Here is a 15690-nt window from a genome sequence, read left to right as displayed (position 1 = left end):
GAAACAATCTCGAAATTCATTGGTGGCAGAAGAGCAATAACTTGTTCCGCCATATTTGTAGGCCCATTTTGACCCACTTCCGGTGATGCACAAAATGTGGGAATAGGCGCATAAAGCGACACAAAACACGCACAAAAGATGCAAAACAAAGTACCTTGAAATTCGTTGGTGGCGGAACAAGTTAATGACGCCGTGAGCACCAATATAAGTATATACTGTAGTTCTTACCAGTTGGCGCGGTGGGTCAGTGGTAGAGCGTTCACCTCCAGTGCTTGAGGTCCCTGGTTCGATCCCAGCTCGCGCAGTTTGTACTTTTTGGTGGACAAACTCCGTGCTCGTGGATTTTCTCGGGGTTCTCCCGTTTCCTCCCACTTTCTTCATTTCATTCATTTCCTATCATCACTGTCTCCTTTAGCCTATCCGGCATAAACGTGAGACGTAAAACAAAAGATTTCTTATCATTTTTTGTAGTTCTTACCATCAAGGCTGAGAACTGCACGGTCCAATTTTTTAGCCAAAGTAGAAGCCCAACTGGAGTAGTGATGTCAACCGACTCGGCTTGGTTCAACTGAGCGTACAGCTTGAGCTGGCTTGGTTGGGATTACCCATCGACTGGGCTCAATTGAGCCAATGGCTTGAACCGGCTCGGTAAAGACGAGTCATCGGCTCGGCTCGATTGGAGCCAATGGCTCGAACCAGCTCCGTTGAAACGAGTCCATAGGCTGGGTTCGAGTCAGCTCAACTGAGCCGATGGCTCGAACGGGCTCGGTTGGGGTAAGCAATCAGCTCAATTCGGCTCGGCTCGTGTGAGCCATCGGCTGGAGCTGGCTCGGTTGGATGAGCTGTTGGCTCGGCTCACTTCTCGGTTCGGCTCGATAAGTGAATAAGCTGTGAGCGAGCCGCTTGAGCTGTTGACAACCCTAAACCCGGGTCGAGCAGTTTTGAACATGTTTGGCTGGAGTCCCATAACTTCTAACAATTTTTGGCTCGAGCCCGAATACTTGCTCTTCCTGAACTCAAACCAAGAACCTCGTGACCGATGTCCTTGCCTCCTGAAGATTTCTTGACGACCAAAATCGATAGTCAACTAATTTTTAGTATTCCGATACAAACCGCCTATATTCCATGTTTATACAGGTACACGGTGTTATAATGATAATTAATTATAGTAGTAGTAGTAGTATCATTGATTATTATATTGTCTATGTAGGATACTTGAAGATAGTAGTACTTGGAACTACACAAAGGATTTAGCTCGAATTGGCTCGACTCGACTGGAAACTCGATCCGAATTCGAGTCGAGTTGGGGGAAATTTTTCGAGCCGAGATCTCAAGTCGAGCTCAAAGATGTCTGCTTCGAGTCGAGTCGAGTTTTAAAGAAAACTCGCTCGAACTCGCTGGTGCCCATTCCTATTGTATGCATGACGGGCATATAGAGTTCTTTCGAGGGGGATAGAACCATAAACATAATATATTTTAAAAAATACTTAGTTTCCTGGCTTTCTTCCCAGGGGGGGAAAGGGATGGTAGGTATCCAGCATTTCTTATAAGTACCTTATTTGAAATATGTAAAACAGTAACAAGTGGACAACACAATACACACACATCTTCTTATCTTCAGTTTTAATTGCTGCTTTCAATTGCAATTAACAATTAAATGTTTCAATTGCACCCTTTGCAATTGACAATTAACAATTAAAAGTTTCAATTGCCTGGTGACCAATTAACAATTAACAATTGACGAAAATTTAATTGCAAATTTTATGATTGAATTCAATTGCAATTGAAATTAATTGTCTATTACAAATTGAAATCAATTGCAATTGATTTTCAGAGCAATTACTTTCAATTGATTGATCAATTGCAATTCATTTCAATTGATTTTGCCCAACACTGCTTCACAATAGTACAGGGGAGGAAGAAGAATAAAAAAGTGCAGCAAACTCCAGCACCCACCAGAAACACAAGAGGAAACAAACAGCAAACCACATACACATGTGTTATAAAAGGAGTGGCGACCACAACCAAACCAGAAGACATCAAAACAGCACTAACGCAGCAGAACATCAAGTTCACAAACCTAATACGTATACAGACGGAACGAGGCCCTGCACCACTACTCAGGCTATTCTCAAACAGCACAGAACACATAAACAAATTAACAACTAATGGTCTTAAAGTTGAAGGCAGATACTACAGGGTTGAGAACTCCAAACAGCCACCAAGACCGATGCCCTGCTGGAACCGCTATCAGTACGGCCATCGACGCAACCAATGTGCAGCTCAACGGGTATGCTTCCGATGCGGAGATCCACATAAAGATGAATGCAGCAACCCCATCAACAAAATTTTTTGTGCAACTTACAAGACTAACACACAAAGAACAGCCAGCAGTCTATGTCCCAAACGACCAAAGGCTGGTCCCCATCACACAGTCGCTGGAGTTACAATTGAGAAAACTGCCACGCCAACAAGAAACGGCTCTTTCAAGGACCATCAGCTCGCACAGGAAGAACCAATAGCTGAAGGAAGCCAAAAACAGGATTGCCATTCAAATCAAAGCTCCCTACAAGAAGAAATAGAAGCAGCCACCAATCAAATCATAGCCTGGGTCACAACAATCCTCACAATTTCCACGCCGCCAAAGGACTGCAACCGACTTCTAGAAGCAATTCAATCAGTAACCAAAAAAGTCTTCTGCAAAACAGTCAACGTTCTGACCACAACAACAGGAAGAATTCATGTAACCAAGCCAACACACGCAGAAAAAGTGCAGATCATCAAAACCATCAACGGCAATCAGCCAATAGGCATAGAGCAAACGAAGGAAGTCGAGACTCATAAATGAAGCAGCGGAAATGAAAAAGACCGCCAAGGGAGAAAGTAACTTCGGACTGCCCACAGATGACGACTGAAGCACAGACGGCTCATGAGATGGACAAATTTGCATGTTAAAAATAAGAGATATCCCCACTAACAAAACACTTCCCCAATACAGACAACACAGACCAATATAACATATTCAGATAGGTTTTATAATTTAATTTAACAGATAAATTAATAACTTATTTTTACAGACAATTTTATATGGATTTTGGCCACCCTTCAACAGTGGTTTTGCCATGTAAATACTATTGCATGCAGCATGACCGATAGTGGGTTTTTCTCCCTGGTTTCCAGGTTTTTTATCCCTCTATCAAAACATATCCCTCTATAAAATCTTCTTCCGCGCTTTCCTATCTCCTAATTTACCCTTCTTTCTTTCTTTCTTACACTTTATATACAGATCCGCGAGTAAATGTCTTCCGTAAAAGATAGAAACCGCGAAACACACCCACTGATAGCAGCTTTAGTCTACTAACTGCATGGGGGAGAGGCATGCAGAATGTTGGTTGATGCCTTACCCACTATCCAGTGCGCGGGCTTTCCCGAGGGGCGTCCTTATTTTTAACTTTTCTGTTTCTGTTCAGACTACTATCAGTCTTAGGTTGGTCACCTCCACTCTTTAGCTTGATTGGACCTCTGGGAGCTGTCTAACCCAAAGCATTTAGCGTGCTCGGAGCTCTAGGCCTCCTTTCCTGCCCTATGGGACTCCCAACCTCAGTCACTCATCTTGTGTGGAACTTTGTGGTCTTCAATAGCCCTCTACTTGCGTGGAGCATTGGCGATCCTAAATCCACTCCATCTAGCTTGGGCTGCTCGGACCTTGGGATACCTCTCTTTACCCAGTACTAGTGAACTATTTATGTTGGAGTGATTTCATACTACATCACTTATATATAGTAAGGAGATTTTTATGATAAAATTCGGTAGTGGGAGAAACGGTTTCGTTATAATTTAGTTCAACCTGTACCTGCATAGCAGAATTTTACAATATGTAAATCTGAAATATTTAATATTCTGACATCTACCATTAAAGAATACTTTATGTTAAGTTGACAATACTGTTAATCTGATAGTGCTGCAGAGTATACCAAACGATGTTCTATTGATATTTGCATTGTACAAAACTGCAGTTATTTTTTTAAAATCCATTAGCTTAAACAGTTATAAGGACATGATAAGATAAATGACCCAACCTGTATTCAGCGTGATTCAAAATGATGTGAACGATTACAACTCCTTATAACTTTTTTATTAATCATCCAAATAGCTTCAAATCTTACAGTTAAATGCTAAAACTCTCCAAGTTTTTGTGATAAAAAAATGAAAATAGTACATCACAAATGTTCTATGTGGGCCCCATTTGTTACCCTGCATACATCTATTCGGTATTCCAATTCCGCCCAGACCCGTTTCAACATGTTTGCATCAACAGTTTGCACTGCAGCAGTGATGCGCTTTCAGTTCATTCACATCTTGGGGTAAAAGTGGTTTGTAGCCAATGTCTTTTAGATGTCCCCACAGAAAAAATCGCAGAGGGTTAAGTCCGGTGATCTTGGTGGCCAACGTAGAAGCTCATGACCATTTTTACCTGACCGCCCAATCCAGCGGTGTGGCAGTCTGTTGTTGAGGAAATTTCTGACATTGTGATGAAAGTGACATGGAGCTCCATCCAATTGATAGATGAAGTTTGCACTGTCATGTTCGAGCTGTGGCATAAGCCACGTAGTAAGCATTTGTAGAAATGTTTGTCCAGTCACAGTTCCTTCGTCAAAGAAATACGGACCATAAACTTTTGAAGATGAAATTGCACGAAACACATTCGTTTTCGGTGAATCACGCACAATTGCACAGATTTGGTGAGGCTTTTAGTTCCCCAAATGCGAACATTTTGTTTATTCACTCTTCCAGTGTAGTAGCCTCATCACTGATACAAAGTTTGCCCAAAAAATCATCATAAACACTGCACAACTCTTGAAATGACTCACAAAAAGTCTTGCGACACGTGTGATCATTAGGTGTTAAGTGTTGTAACAACTGCACTCGGTACGGATACATCTTTAAATGTTTACGCAAGTAGAATAGAGGGCCTTCATAAGCGTGGGAAAATTTTGGCCGTGGGAACGTTCCAATGGGGCTTAAATCGTTGTAAACCAGTGTGTTGCTATGCTCATAGTCTTGGACGCCTACCAGATGTAAAAAACAAGATAAAACATGCCTTTTTTTCGTCTCCTCATCTTATATTGTTTAGTTATTTGAACCCCCGCCACCCCTGCTTCTCCTGGAAAGCCGAATATGTCGGAGTCAAGTTTCGACAAGCCTTTAGTTGCTATGTTCATAGCCTTTTACAGCTAGCACAGAAACGCGTGGGAAAATTTTGGTTTATTTGAACCTCCGTAACCCCTACTCCTCTTTAGTTGCTAGGTTCATAGCCCCTGGAATTGGGAGGCAAGTTTCGACAAGCCTTTAGTTGCTATGTTCATAGCCTTTTACGGATAGCCCAGAAGTTATCATGATCGAAGCTCCCCAATTGAAAGTCCTATCAGTTATCATGATCGAAGTTTTCCAATTGATTGATTGATTTTTGCTTTTCGTTATGTATTGAATAGCTAGATGCTCTTGGCCTTCATAGTCTTGGATGCTCATACTGGTGGACGGATCAGAGTCCTATCAGTTATCATGATAGAAGCTTCCCAGTCGATTGAATGATTGATTTTTGTCTTCAAAGAGCATAAGCGATTAAGCCCCTTGGTCCTATTCCCACGAGATGTCTGGAGAATATGAACTGAAAGCATGATATTCAAATGATCGAAGCTTCTCAGGAGATTGTATGAAATTGGTCTTAGTTGCTAAGGTAAAGATTATATGTCATGATTTTTTTAAAAGCGTGAGATGAGACACACTATATGAGTCTCATAACGAAACACATACTCATGCAAAATCATGTTGATTAGCCCCTTGGCCCTATTCCCACAAAGTGTCTGTAGAAGACGTGATAGTCAAATGATCAAAGCCTCTCACGAAATTGGCTTAGTTGCTAAGGTAAATATTGTATTTCACAATTTTTTAAAGACGTGAGACATGAAACCAGATATAAGTCTCATAACGAAACACATACCTATACACTCCTTTCCCCCACACCTCCTGCGAATGGATTCCATTGATTGAGCAAATTCTAATAATGGAAACTTCTCATAGCATATCATATTGTTTAAAACGTAGGGTGTGAAGTGTGTTATATGAATATTCACAGGATGATATCTGCTATGCTAAGTAAATCGATATCACTTCCTGTTTAGTTGTTATGTTCATAGCCTTTGAGAACATCATGTTGCTAGAAACAAGATGAAACATGCCTTTTAGGGTTACCATCAGCTATAGGTTCATGAAAAAACACGCCTTTTCTAGTCGCCTTGTATTGGTTAGCTAATTTGAATTCCCAAGCCCCGCCCCCCTCCCGCAAAGACTCTTGAACGTCTACCGGATCTTCATCAGAGTCCTTTCAGTTACCACGATTGAAACCTACCAATTGATTGTGTTTTCAGCTTAAATTGTAGTGAGTGTTTTGTGCTTTAAGTTCTTAGGATTAAATCCTATCAATTGATTGTGTTTTCAACCTAAAACTGAAGTGTATGTGTGTTTTGTGATACCGCTCGTTCTTATTAAAATAGGTAAGTAAAATATATATATATATATGTTCTTTCTTCATTTAGTTATAAAGGCAGTTGAAAGAACAAGTGTATTTATTCAAAGTTCCGTTCATGTTCTAACATTTAAAAAAAAAACACACAGACACATATGTGAATGTCTGTTTTGTTAGTCTCTTTCTTCCTCTGTTTTGTTAGTACATTGAACTTCATCTTAAAATGGTTTAGTTTCAAGAACAACAGATAAGATGCCATTGTCAAATGTTTTGATGATACGTACTACAACGAGATAACAAGACTGCCCTAGTTAAAAACACATAAGCGAACTTCTATGATGCTTCTAAGAAAAATGATAAGATGGAATTCTTGAATGTTTTCTGGTTCGCATTGCAATTGTCGCAAGAAGTGTCTGTAAACTTGGTATTTTAATTTTGATAATATGATGTATACGTCTGTCTTTCTGTTTGTAAATGAAATCTTTTAAACAATGAAGAGATTTACGTCCAAGAATAAAGCCAACAAGGTCTGTCTGTCTTTCTATGTCGGTTATGCTAATGGAGGCGATGGTGATGAGTTGAGTTGATTTTAGTTCAGCGTCCCTTTCAACAGCAAGGCTATATGAGACGTGGACCTACTGATTATCGTGGAATCTGAACCACTAAGTTTTACGTCTTACACTTATGTCGGCTATGCTAATGCAGACGATGATGATGAGTTGATGAGTTGAGTTGATTTTAGTTTAGCGTCCCTTTCAGCTGCGAGGCTATATGAGACGTGGACCTACTGATTAACGTGGAATCCGAATCACATGAGCTCCAGCCGGGACGATGGTAATGAGAAATGAATGAATGAAATGTTGCATTAAATTCACGTACACGGTGTTTGTCCATCGAGTTTTACGTCCTACGGTTACGTCTACTAGGCTAATGAAGGTGAGGTGATAATGAAAAAATGAATGAAATGATGTAATGAAGAAAGTGGAAGGAAACTGATGAACTCCGAAGGGAAATCCACGCATATGATGTTTGTCCACCACAAAGTTCATAGGGCACGAACTGGGATCGAATCAGGGACCCAAGCACTTGAGGTGAACGCTCTACCACTGAGCCACCGTGCCCTCTGGAACGTAAAATGAAATGATGAGGACGGTTTTCCGGGGACAGTCAATAGCATCTTTTCGTTAAGTTGTAAAGGAAGCAGGGAATTTGTGGTCGCTAAAATTAATGACAAGTATATAGAAAAAAAAAGACGTGATTTGAACACGGGACCTCATGCACCAGAGGTGAACACTCTACCACTGAGGCACTGAAGTTAATTTCATAATTTTCTAATGTTAATAAGAGTGAAATCTAACGTTAAATACACATACACAAGTCAACGAACTGAGAGAGAGTTTCTGTATCTGCAATGTCTACTTGCAAAGAGCAGAAAAATAAGATAACAGAACATGTTTTGTATTTCAATGTTGTTCTCCAGCTGTCGCGTCAACATTATCTTAGGTCATGGTTTCAGACAACACGAAGCGAAGATATGTATGTGTGTGTGTGTGTGTTTTAGGTAATATTAAAACAGTGTTTGAGATCTAAAACTTTACAAAACTAGTGTTGCTTATTCATCTCGGATGTCGTTACCTATGTCATATGATGTTGATTGATTTTTGAGTTTAACGTTCCGTTCAGCAGCGAGGCTATATGCACCACAAAGTTCACACGACGAAAGTTAGGATTGAACCAGAGACCCCAATCACCGGAGGTGAACGCTTTACCACTGATCCACAGAACCCCACGATTTCAACATGTGGCACAAATCTTCAAGTTAAAACAATTGTCTATTCTCAAATAAGAGAACATTTCTCCATTTCTTTAAGTTGATCTAGGAAGTTGAACTTTATACAGTTTTCTCCATATTATAGTCTAAGCTGTATGTGATATTACTTTAAAAGGACGAAAGTAGTTAAAATATTCCCTATTATTATCATCAATTTCTTCTAAAATGCTCAGATTCCCGTCATAGAATTCGTATACTAGCTATGTACACAGGCGTGCATTAAGAAATTTTTTGTTGGGAGAGGTCCAAGCTTTGGGCGACGGGGCTCAAACACTACAAGCCTCTGTGTAGTATTGAACGCGTATTATTTTGCACTCGAAAAGACAATAAGTACTTGTAAAATACTTTCATCTATATTGTCATAGCGTCCCTTTCAGCAGCGAGGCTATATGAGACGTGGACACTAAATCACCAAGGTCCCCTATCGCATCACAAGTGAACGCTTTACCACTGATTCACCGAGTCCCCTTAGATCAAAGTACAGTACTCATGTAATAATATTATGTAACATAAAGTTCACTTGTCGAGGGGCTCCCTGGGGGTAATATTCATACACGTAAAATATTTTAAAATAAACAATATTAGTACCGATTCCATAGTTTTCGAAGGTGCTGTATTCAATAAAGACACTTTGAAAATAGTAACATGACATCTAAGGGGTAAAAAAAAAAAGTGGTGAGCTCATGGGGTCTTCCTAGGGGGTAATATTCATACACGTAAAATATTTTAAAATAAACAATATTAGTACCGATTCCATAGTTTTCGAAGGTGTTGTATTCAATAAAGACACTTTGAAAATAGTAGCATGACATCTAAGGGGTAAAAAAGTGATGAGCTCACGGGGGATGATATTCATACACGTAAAAATAATTTAAAATAAACAGTATTAGTTTCGATTCCATAGTTTTCGAAGATGTTGTATTCAATAAAGACACTTTGAAATCAGTAACGTGACATCTAAGGGGTAAAAAGTGTTGAGCTCCCGGGGGGTGATATTCATACACGTAAAATAAACAACATTAGTATCGATTCTATAGTTTTCGAAGGTGTTGTATTCAATAAAGACACTTTGAAATCAGTAACATGACATCTAAGGGGTAAAAAGTTGTGGGCTCCCGGGGGGTGGTATTCTTACACGTAAAAAATAATATAAAATAAACAATATTAGTATGGATTCCATAGTTTTCCTAGTGTTGATTCCATATCGTGACAGGATTCCAATTTGTGACTTCCCGTGCACTAAAGATGAACGCTGTATCACGTAAGAAAAAGAGATGAAATCTTTTAGTTTAAAATGTCTTCCATCCCTCATTCACACGTTAAGGGGAGCATATGAATAAGACACATGTAGGAACGGTTTTCCGGGGAAAGTCAATAGCATCTTTTCGTTAAGTTGTAAAGAAGATAGCATTGAATTTGTGGTCGCTAAAATTAATGACAGTATAAAAGAAAGAAGTGTAGAGAGGAGGAGGAGGAAATACGGATTTCGCGTTCACTAAAATTAACGATAAAATTCTAAAACAGAATAAGTATAAAAGACCGTGTAATCTACATATCTTCATTAGTCAATACATTTGAAAGAGATTGTGAGCATACATTTGTTTCACTCTTCATCCCATGGAATAGGAAGAAAAGTTAAAAATATTTAAAAGGTATGATGAGAGATTATTTCATTGACATTATAAAGTTCTGTCTTATATAGTATATATTTATATATCTAATATATATTGATTTATAAGTAACAAAATTCATTTCTTTTTTATTTTAGGTTGCATACAAATAAAGATAAGTGTAATCCTTTTCCCTATTCCCGTTGATATTATTATTATTATTCCTTTTTAATTACTTATATATATCACATTTTACTTACTCGTATATTCTTTTAAACGCTTATATACCCTTTCAAAATATTTATATACATATATATATTCCATTTAAATAAGATTTATATATCCTATTATATATCATATTCATATACTATTACATATACCATTTACATATATTGCATTACGTATATATACATCTGAGGAAGAAAAATGGCAAAAGAGAGTACGCAAGATTTACTGAAGGAGATTACGGTCTTCATTAATGACATTGAAGAAGAAGAAGAAGAAGAGGTAGTGGGCGTAAATAACGAAACGCAAGTTCTTTTAAGTGAAATAAATGCCATAATCGGGATAGAAGAAGAAGAAGAAGAAGAAGAAGAAGAAGACGCAAAAGAAGAAATGGAAATAGATCATCATGAAAAAATGCAAGAAGAAGAAGCCGGAGAAGAACAAATGAAAATAGAAGAAAGAATAGAAGAAGCAGCAACAGAAGAAGAAGAAGAAAGAGAAACTATTGAAATTCAAATTCCAGTAGAAAAAGAAGAAGAATATGATGAAGAAGAACTATTACAAATATTGAACAGTGCTAGCAATAGAACGATAACAGAAGAAGCATCAGGCCGTATTAAAGAAATTATAAAGTGGTTACAAGAAGGAACAGAAGAAGACGTCGAAGAAAGGAGAAATGAAGAAGAAGAGCTGCTAAATTTCACGTTTTCCCAAATAATAGGAGAGGATTACAATAAGGAAGAGATGAAGATAGAAGAAGAAGATGATAAGTTTTACACGAATGAACTAGAAAATTGGATTAACAATTTGTTTCCCGATCCCAGAAAAGAAGAAGAAGAAGTAATATATCCCTCAATTATGGAAATATTAGCAGAGGCTAATACAGAACACGAAGAAATGGAAGTCGATTTAGACGACATAGAAAAAAGAATGGACGAATTGCTAGCCGTATTTCAAGCACAACGAAATTCAAATATACAAGTAGGATTCGGAAATAACAACCGTAATGATGGACACAATAGATTTCATATAATAGAAGAACGAAGAAGACAATACAGAAGATACAATATGGAGGGTAGAATGCTACGATTCCGTCTAGCCCCCGTACGTGCAGATGAAAACCCTTTTACGGCAATTGAAGCAAGTCTACGGGCACTAATAGATTATTTGCTACGTAATGTGGACCAGCATGATTACGTAGGAATAACAATTACAAATGAGAGAGAAGGACACCGCCCTTTTTGGTTGTCATTCAGAGAAGCAAGAAATCTTTCAGCAGAAGTTCTATGGATAAGTTATGAGAAAGTACTGCAAAGTAATGCGGCTTTTCGTATAAATGAAGATTGCATCGTGAATTTTCATCATGTACGTATGCCAAGAGGACAAGGTCCTTTGAAACAACATATTATGAATACTGAAGAATACGTAAAGGCAAAACGTGGTATTGTTACAATTAAGAATAAAGGTACAAGGTGTTTAGCACATGCAATCGTAGTTGCCATAGGACTGAAAAAATACAAGGGAAGAAATCAAGCTGAATACAGAAGATATGTAAATCAATATAAATATATAATTGAAAAAGAAGCAGAAGACCTATGTGAATCTGCTGATGTAGATCTTAGTCATGGTGGTGGAATTCCTGAAATTCGTAAATTTCAGGAATATTTAAAGGATTATAAAATCACAGTGTATAGGGGTTTTTCAGGAAGTGATGTTATGTTTGAAGCACCACCAAGTGATAACGAGAGAACTGCTTTAAATTTACTGTTTATAGATAACCACTACAACGTCATTGAAAGCTTGACAGCATGTTTTAGCTGTAGTTATTATTGTGAAAGTTGTCATAAGAAATATGAAAACAAGCATGCACATTTGAAACATTGTACAGCTGTATGTTTTCGTTGTCATCAGAAGCCACCATGTGACTTTAAAGATATCCATATTACTTGCAATGATTGTAATCGAGAATTTTATGGACAGTCATGCTATGACTATCACAAGTCAGCGCCGTATCAAAATGGAAAGCCTTTATGTTCCATTGTGAAATGTTGTGACCAGTGTTTGAAAATTTATGTAGTAAAAGAGAAAGGTTCTCACGTATGTGGAGAAACTTATTGCAACATTTGCTATGCTATAGTACCACCCAATCATGAATGTTACATGAAAGTGAATGAAAGAAGAAAATCGAAAAAAGCCAATGAAAAAATCATCATGGAGAAGAAAGCTATGATTCTGTTTTATGATATTGAATGCACACAAGATACGAAAATAGAAGATGAGGACGCAAACATATATGAACACATACCTAATGTCTTGGTTAGTCAACATGTATGTTACCAGTGTTATGAAGATAACAACATCAAGAATGATTGTGTCATTTGTGGAAAGCGAGAAAATATTTTTGACGGAGAAAATGTAATAGAAGATTTTCTAAAACATCTGCAACAACGTCGACCAAACATTAAATCAGTAACCTGTGTTGCCCATAACTCAAAGGGATATGACGCACATTTCATCATTAAGACCATGGTTGAGAAGATGAATTGGACTCCAGAAGTAATCATGAATGGAGCAAAAATTCTCTCTCTTAAAATAGGAAACGTAACCTTCATCGATTCACTAAGCTTTCTTCCTATGCCCTTAAGTAAATTAAGTGGTGCATTTGGACTTCAATCGTGCAAAGGATATTTCCCACACTTCTTTAATCGACGTGAGAACCAAACCTATGAAGGGCCGCTTCCAGACATTAAATATTATGGAGCAGATACTATGAAAGTAGACGAAAGACGCAAGTTTCTCCAATGGTATACCGAACATCAAAACGACACCTTTAAAATGAAAGAAGAACTCATCAAGTATTGTGTACAGGATGTCGAGGTATTACGTCAAGCCTGTATTTCATTTATGAATACATTTGAATCTGAAACTAATGTCAATCCCTTACTTGAATGTATTACAATTGCCAGTGCATGTAATTTGGTATATCGTAGAAATTTCTTAAAGGAAAATACAATTGGTATCATACCAAAGAACGGATATCGATGGAGAGATGTACAATCAGTTGAAGCAGTACAATGGATAGCTTGGGAAGAAAAAACCAGAAACATCCAAATTACCAATGCTGCACGTAGTAAGGAAAAACGAATAGCATCAATGAAAGTAGATGGTGTATGGACAGATCCCAACACAGGAAAAATACACGTCTGGGAGTATGAAGGCGATTTCACACATGGTTGTATCTACTGCTACCCTAACGACAGAGATAAACCCATCTATAACAATGCTACAGATACCATGGAATTTCGATATGAAGCAACAAAGAAGAAAATCCAAAAATTAAAAGATTTTGGCTGTGAAGTGCATGAAATATGGGGTTGTGAATTTAAAAAACAATTGGCAGGAAATGAAGAGATGAAGAAGTATGTTAGTAATCATCCGTATACAAAGAAAACACCATTAAAACCTCGTGACGCTTTTTATGGAGGACGTGTGAATGCCATACGTTTGTATCATAAAGCAGAAGAATCTGAAGGAGAGACCATAAAATACAAAGATGTTATTTCCCTTTATCCTTTTATCTCTAAGACTAAGAAGTTTCCAATTCGTCATCCTACTATCTATCTGCCTGGAGATTCAAATATTCCCACCATTGAAGAAGTAGAAGGATTAGTTAAGCTCAGTATTTTGCCTCCAAAACAACTGTTTCATCCTGTCCTCCCTTATAAATCAAATGATAGATTGATGTTTCCACTCTGCCGTACATGTTGTGATGAATTAAACCAAGCACCTTGTAATCACAACGATGAAGACCGAGTGCTACATGGAACATGGGTAGCAGATGAAGTAAGAAAGGCATTAGAAAAAGGATACAAAATAATAGATATTCATGAAATATGGGCATATGACGTTGTTCAATATGATGAAAAAACAAAAAGTGGTGGCTTATTTGCAGAATACATAAACACCTTCCTGAAAGCAAAAACAGAAGCAAGTGGATGGCCAGCATGGTGTGAAACAGATGAATTAAAGAAGAAGTACATTCAGCAATTTTATGAAAAGGAAGGAATACGTCTAGATGAGAACAAAATTAAACATAATCCAGCACTTAGAAGTTTAGCTAAATTAATGCTAAATTCATTTTGGGGAAAATTTGGTCAACGTGAGAACATGGGTCATGTCAGCATTATTAATGAACCCAAGGAATTATATGAAAAATTAACATCTCATGATATAGATGTTCATCAAATATTCCCAGTAAATGATGACATGTTATATGTATATTGGCAATACAACGATGACGTTCCTGTTTCACTACCAACAGTAAATGTTGTCATAGCCGCATACACAACAGCACAAGCAAGATTAGAATTGTACAAATATTTAGATCAACTACAAGAAAGAGTATTATATTTTGATACTGATTCCGTCATTTATACGCAAAAACCTGGTGAAAGTACAATTCCAACTGGTGACTTTTTAGGCGATTTAACAAATGAAGTCCTCGAATATGGTAAAGAAGCCTATATTTCAGAATATGTATCGGCGGGCCCGAAGAATTACAGCTTACGTATTTTTGATCCCAGCACGAAGAAGGAGTTTCAAGTATGCAAGATACGGGGCTTTTCATTAAACTATGAATCTTCAAAACACCTAAATTTTGATGTAATGAAGAAAATGATAGTAGATAATGAAGAGGATGCAGAAGAAGAAGAAGAAGAATCTCGTCCCACGGAAGTCAAAATTACCAATGAGAAAAAAATTTGCCGCAGGAAAGACCATACTATCGTCAGCATGCCCGAAACAAAAATTTATAAGATAAATTATATTAAACGACGTAGAATTCCAAATTCATATGATACTTTTCCATATGGCTACACTACTTCCAACAAAAGAAGAAGAGAAATGTAATAAGGCCCTTTATAAATATACGTATAAGGAAAGAATGATCATACTCTTTAACATGGACACGACGTGGAAACATCCCTTTTCATGTATTGTTGCCGGACCAAGTGGATGTGGAAAAACTTCCTTTGTAATACGATTCCTGTCCAATTTACCACGTATGGTTAATACATCGTTTCGTCATATTCATTGGTACTATGCAGAATGGCAAAATGCATACAGAGAAATTTCGACAAAAGTACAATTTATTGAAGGATTACCTCGAACAAAAGACTTTTTACCTGAAACTGGACCACATCTTATTATTATTGATGATCAAATGTGTGAAGTGAACCGCAATATAGTTGATTTCTTTACAAAGGGTTCTCATCATAGAAATCTTAGTGTACTATTTATTACACAAAACATATTTCATCAGGGAAAAGGAAGCAGAGATATGAGCTTAAATTGTTCTTATCTCGTATTATTTAAAAATCCAAGAGATAAATCACAAATTAAACATTTGAGTTATCAATTAACTCCTGAGAATCCAAAATTTCTTCAAGAAAGTTTCAACGACGCAACAAAGTTACCATATGGATATTTCTTTATTGATT

The 15690-nt window shown here is 37.5% G+C and overlaps 1 protein-coding gene and 1 long non-coding RNA gene across 2 annotated transcripts in view; both read left to right on the top strand.

The window, feature by feature from the left end:
• The window catches only part of LOC145687836 (uncharacterized), a 236410-nt gene that overhangs the window by 167618 nt on the left and 53102 nt on the right, over nucleotides 1-15690 (top strand). The gene's annotated exons all lie outside the window — the stretch shown is intronic.
• Nucleotides 5813-15118, top strand: LOC145687834 (uncharacterized). Its single transcript, XM_081761288.1, has 2 exons — nucleotides 5813-6554; nucleotides 10126-15118. Exon 2 carries the CDS (start codon nucleotides 10394-10396, stop codon nucleotides 15098-15100), a length of 4707 nt encoding a protein of 1568 aa, XP_081617414.1. The 5' UTR covers nucleotides 5813-6554; nucleotides 10126-10393; the 3' UTR covers nucleotides 15101-15118.

The sequence above is a fragment of the Thermobia domestica genome, chromosome 6, assembly GCF_964235325.1.
Source record: "Thermobia domestica chromosome 6, izTheDome1.hap1.1, whole genome shotgun sequence".
Lineage (NCBI taxonomy): Eukaryota > Metazoa > Arthropoda > Insecta > Zygentoma > Lepismatidae > Thermobia > Thermobia domestica.
This window is presented reverse-complemented; position numbering and strand designations above follow the sequence as displayed.